At 56.9% G+C, this 4131-nt stretch overlaps 1 protein-coding gene across 1 annotated transcript in view; it reads right to left on the reverse strand.

The window, feature by feature from the left end:
- SRL (sarcalumenin) overlaps nucleotides 1-4131 on the reverse strand; it is a 15480-nt gene that overhangs the window by 10122 nt on the left and 1227 nt on the right. Inside the window, exons 3-6 of the mRNA XM_010185265.1 lie at nucleotides 2893-3852; nucleotides 2448-2523; nucleotides 1071-1201; nucleotides 154-249 (exon numbers count right to left, since the gene is read on the reverse strand). Coding sequence (XP_010183567.1) covers nucleotides 154-249; nucleotides 1071-1201; nucleotides 2448-2523; nucleotides 2893-3852 — 1263 coding nt within the window. The remainder of the gene's footprint in view (nucleotides 1-153; nucleotides 250-1070; nucleotides 1202-2447; nucleotides 2524-2892; nucleotides 3853-4131) is intronic.

Below are 4131 nucleotides of genomic sequence, written 5' to 3' on the forward strand. Positions count from 1 at the left end.
GCATGTCCTCTAAGCCACACATGCTCATGGCCTTCTTGGGAAGCTGTGAAGGAAGACAAACTATCCAAGCCTTTCCATGATCTGCTTCTCTGTGCTGTCCTCTGCATCCCAATGACCTGATGGTGCCAGAGACCCTGGTGCCCATGGCATTACCTGTGATCTCATGCTGCCTCAGCTCGTTGTATCTGTAGGACTGCTCCAGGGGCTTGATGGAGGAGTGGTAGATCTTCCTCAGCCGCTGCAGTACTCCTGCAGGGGCAGAAGCACCCAGAGTGGTGAAAGGCAAACCCCATTACCTTGGTTCAGTCACTCCCAGGTAAGCTGCTGGGCATTCCCTGCAGATCTTGGGGAGTGACTCAGCTATGGATCAAGGAACTTGGCTCACAATTGAAATCTTGGTCAGACTGATCCCAGTTGCACATTTTTATGCCCCTCCCTGCTAATGTTTCCTGCTGGGCACTGTCCCCATCTGCTGCCAACCTTGCACGTGCCAGCAGCTGATGGAAGGAGCATCTCTTGTTAATGCTGTTTAGCACTCAACACCTGTGATCCCAAAAAGCCCTCCAACACAGTGCCAGGGACCCCTGGCACAGCCCTTAAGCTGTTTGCTAGAAGAAAGAAGGAGCTTTTTCCACAGAAGCTTTTATCACTTTCTTTCCAGTCCAGGCTGCCCATGGGGCCAGCAGAAGCAGGACGTATAATAACAAAACCCAATAAATAATTGTAATAAAAATCCCAACCCTTTACTACAAGTTGACCCAGGTTTCTCTGGGCAGGGATCTGGCTGGCTTGGGCCAATTCACCATCTGCATCTTCCAGCCTCTCTACCTTCCTAATTCTTGTACACCCTTGGGGCTGCCTTTAAAATTCCTAAATATTGTTAAATCAAGAGCAGTAAAAGATATGGTGTTGCTGGACCTACAAGAAGTAAGGTTAAAACCAAAACACTCTAGGAAAGGCAAACCTCATCCGTGCTCTTGGTGCAGCAGAATGGTGAGGAGCCTGTCCTGCAGGGATCACACAGCCTGGAGCAGGGCATACATGGCTCAGTGCCCCACAGGCCCCCTCACCTGAGAAATCATCGGCAGGTTTGTCCTCGTTCAGCTTGAGGGTGCTCTCCAAGTGGGACCGGTCGCGCTTGGTCGGCTCGCTGGCATCTTCAACCTCTTCTGGAGGAAAGAGGCAAGGAGAGCCGTTACTGCTGGAAGGAGGGATCCACACGGGAGCTCACACAAGATACTGCCAGGGAGAGGGCATAGGGGAGCACACACACCCCGAGCCCAGGGACCCTCTGGGCGCCTCAGCAGCCACTGTTGCCTTTGGCATGCTGCAGGGTTTCTCTTTTGCAAAGGCTCCTGGAGGCTGCCAGGGCCATGGCTGCCGGGGAAGCATCGTGCACAACTGCTTGGCTCCAAGGAGGGGCTGATGAGGGAGGCACGCTGTGCATCCCGGGGGGAGCGAGGGCCAGCCGCTCATGGGGAATGCAAAGGACGTGCCTGGAAGGGGCTCCAGGGCTGGGGCGTAGCATGGGGTGGGAGCATGCGTGGCACCTGCTGTCCCACGGGGCCCCTGCCTGCCCTGGTGCTTCCCTCAGCTGCTGCAGCTCCTCCAGGGCTGAGCCTTGACTGTGGGTGCACTCTGCTCTGCCTCTCTGTCTGCTCCCCCAAAAAATTATGCACTGAGCCAGAGACGTGAGGATGTGTCAGGCTGGGGCTGGCTTTTGAGAGACTCCCAGCCTGGTCCATCCCAGCTGCCAACTTTTGCCACTGGGATTGTTCCCTCCTGCTTCTCCCACCTCTGCCCCCATATCAAGCTGGGGACCTCTGTGTGGGGCCCTGGCTTGGGGTGACCCTGGGGACCCCATGGCTCTCTGTCAGGCCCTGGGAGCACGAGGCAGGTGCCTCTGCCTGGGGTGGGCACCAGGGTGTTCCCAAGACAGGGAGACAGAAGTGTCCTTGCCCTGGAGCAAGGCACACCAAGAGCCTCGTGCAGCTTCAAGTGCTTTTTGATATTGGGAGCTTGTTAGGGCTTTGGTGGGAGTTTGGGGACAGGTCTGGGGACAGACGTGTACTGGCTGGCTGGGGTAGGGATGACTGGGCCAAATGAGGCACTGCCGAGCCCTGGGACTGTGTTGAGTGTCTACTGAGTGTTAGGCTGAGGAAGACCTTTTGACTTGCCAAGTAAAGCCACCGAGACCAAACTGGGTTTTTCTTTTGGAACAAACAAGAACTTTTTGAGCTGGGACGTTACAGATGAAAGCAGAAAAAAAGACTCAGTTGGATCTGAAGGTTACTGCCCAACCCATGGGCCAAAGTCCGCAAGTGTTTCTAGGAAATCATGGCGTGGGGTGTCCCTTTTCCTTAGCTAGCCTTTCACTGACTGAACATGGCCAGAGCCAGCGCTTCAGCAACTCATCAGTCTGAATTAGCTCTTTATATCTTCCCTACAAGGTAGTGGTGGACAGGAGACCCACCAGCCTGGGCAGTATCCTACCCTTGCACTGAGACAGGGGTCTGGAGGCCTCTGAGGGTGGAGGATAAAGAGCCTTTAAGAGGTCTGCAGGTCCTGAAAGGGGCCTGGGTTTTAAAAATCTTATCCACATCCACAGGCCAGAGGAGAAATCATGGGCTTAAAGTGCAGCGAGGGAAATGTCGGCCAGCTTTGGTATCGCTGCAATGAGCACCTGCATTGCAGGTGTCCGTGAGCTTCTGCCTGCTCCCTCAGTGCCCGCAGCCGGCCCAGCCGTGCAGCAGTTAGGGGCAGGCGTGGGAAGCACAAGCGTTAGGAGAGGGCCATGCACTAGGCGCGGTTTAATGTGCCAAGCTCAGCTCCGCCGGCGGTTGATAGTAGGTCACTGGCCGCTACAGCACACCGAGAAGAAAAGATTCCAACCTATCTGGCTGTGCTGGGGCTTGGCAGCAGGGTGGGCGCTGTGGCCAGGCGGGCTTTCAGTCTCTGCCAGTGATGGCTTGTCTGCCGGCGGGTCTTCTGCTGCTGGTGGGTTTTCCACCACTGCAGGGGGGTCTTTTGCTGCTGGTGGGTTTTCCGCCACTGCTGTGGGTTCTTCTGCTGTATTGTTGCAGGATGGATGATGGCAGCTGGCAGGGCCATCCTCAGCTTCTCCTTTGCCAGCAGCTGCTGGTTTGCCATGGCTATTTTTCCCAGAAGCTCCAGCTGCTTCCTTGTTGCTCCCTTCAGTTCTGTCCTCTGGCTCCACTGGCCCAGCACCATCTTCCTCAGACTCTTCCTCCTCCTTAGACTCTCCCTCCTCATCAGACTCTCCCTGTCCTCCATCTTCCTCAGACTCCGCATGTTCATCTTCCTCAGACTCCCCCTGCTCATCATCTTCCTCTGAGCTCTGCTCACCCCCTTCCTTTCCCCCCTTGGGAGCAGACACTGCTCTTGGCTCTTTCATTTTCTCTTCCTCAGGCTGCCCTTGCTCCTCAGAGGCTACTTTCTTGGCACCAGGCTCCTCATCCTCCTGGGCATGGGAGCCATCTTGTGGGCCAGGCTGGTGGTTCCCTTCATCATGTGCTGCCTCAGGGGCACCCAACATCGTGTCCTTCCCTGAGCCCTGTGCCTTGTCAGGCCCCTCCTGGCCCTTCTCCTTGTTGGTCTCCTCTGGCTGGCCATCCCCTGGCCCCGGGTCCCCTCTCAGGCCACCCGCTGGCTCTTCCTCCCCCTCACCATGTCCCTCCTCAGCAGTGCCGGGCAAGGAGGTGTTGGCGGTGCCGCCATCTTGGTCCTCCTCGGGGCTGCTGTCGGCGGCCTTCTCCTCCCGCCTGGGCTCTGTGGCTGGCAAGGGGCTTTCAGCAGCACTGCCGACATGGTCCGTGCCAGGGGCGTGTGGCTCTAAACGATGAGAACAGCTTAGTCAGTCTTACCCGCGCCGGCACGTGGCTACTGAGGCACCCGCCAGCACCCTGTGAGCACCAGTGGGGGGCCCTGAGGGAGGATTTGTAGCCATTACAAGAGGTTTAAACTCTTTCCTAAACCTTCTCTAGTTCCAGCTCAATTTTCTGGCCCTGTTGCAAGAAGCTGGGTGCAAAGAGGGGTTTGTGGGGTGGCAGAGCCAATGCTAGCAGGCGGCCTTATGGCTGCGCTGGGTGCGGGTGGCGGGGGCCAGAGCGC

Source organism: Mesitornis unicolor, unplaced genomic scaffold (genome assembly GCF_000695765.1).
Source record: "Mesitornis unicolor isolate BGI_N332 unplaced genomic scaffold, ASM69576v1 scaffold39275, whole genome shotgun sequence".
Lineage (NCBI taxonomy): Eukaryota > Metazoa > Chordata > Aves > Mesitornithiformes > Mesitornithidae > Mesitornis > Mesitornis unicolor.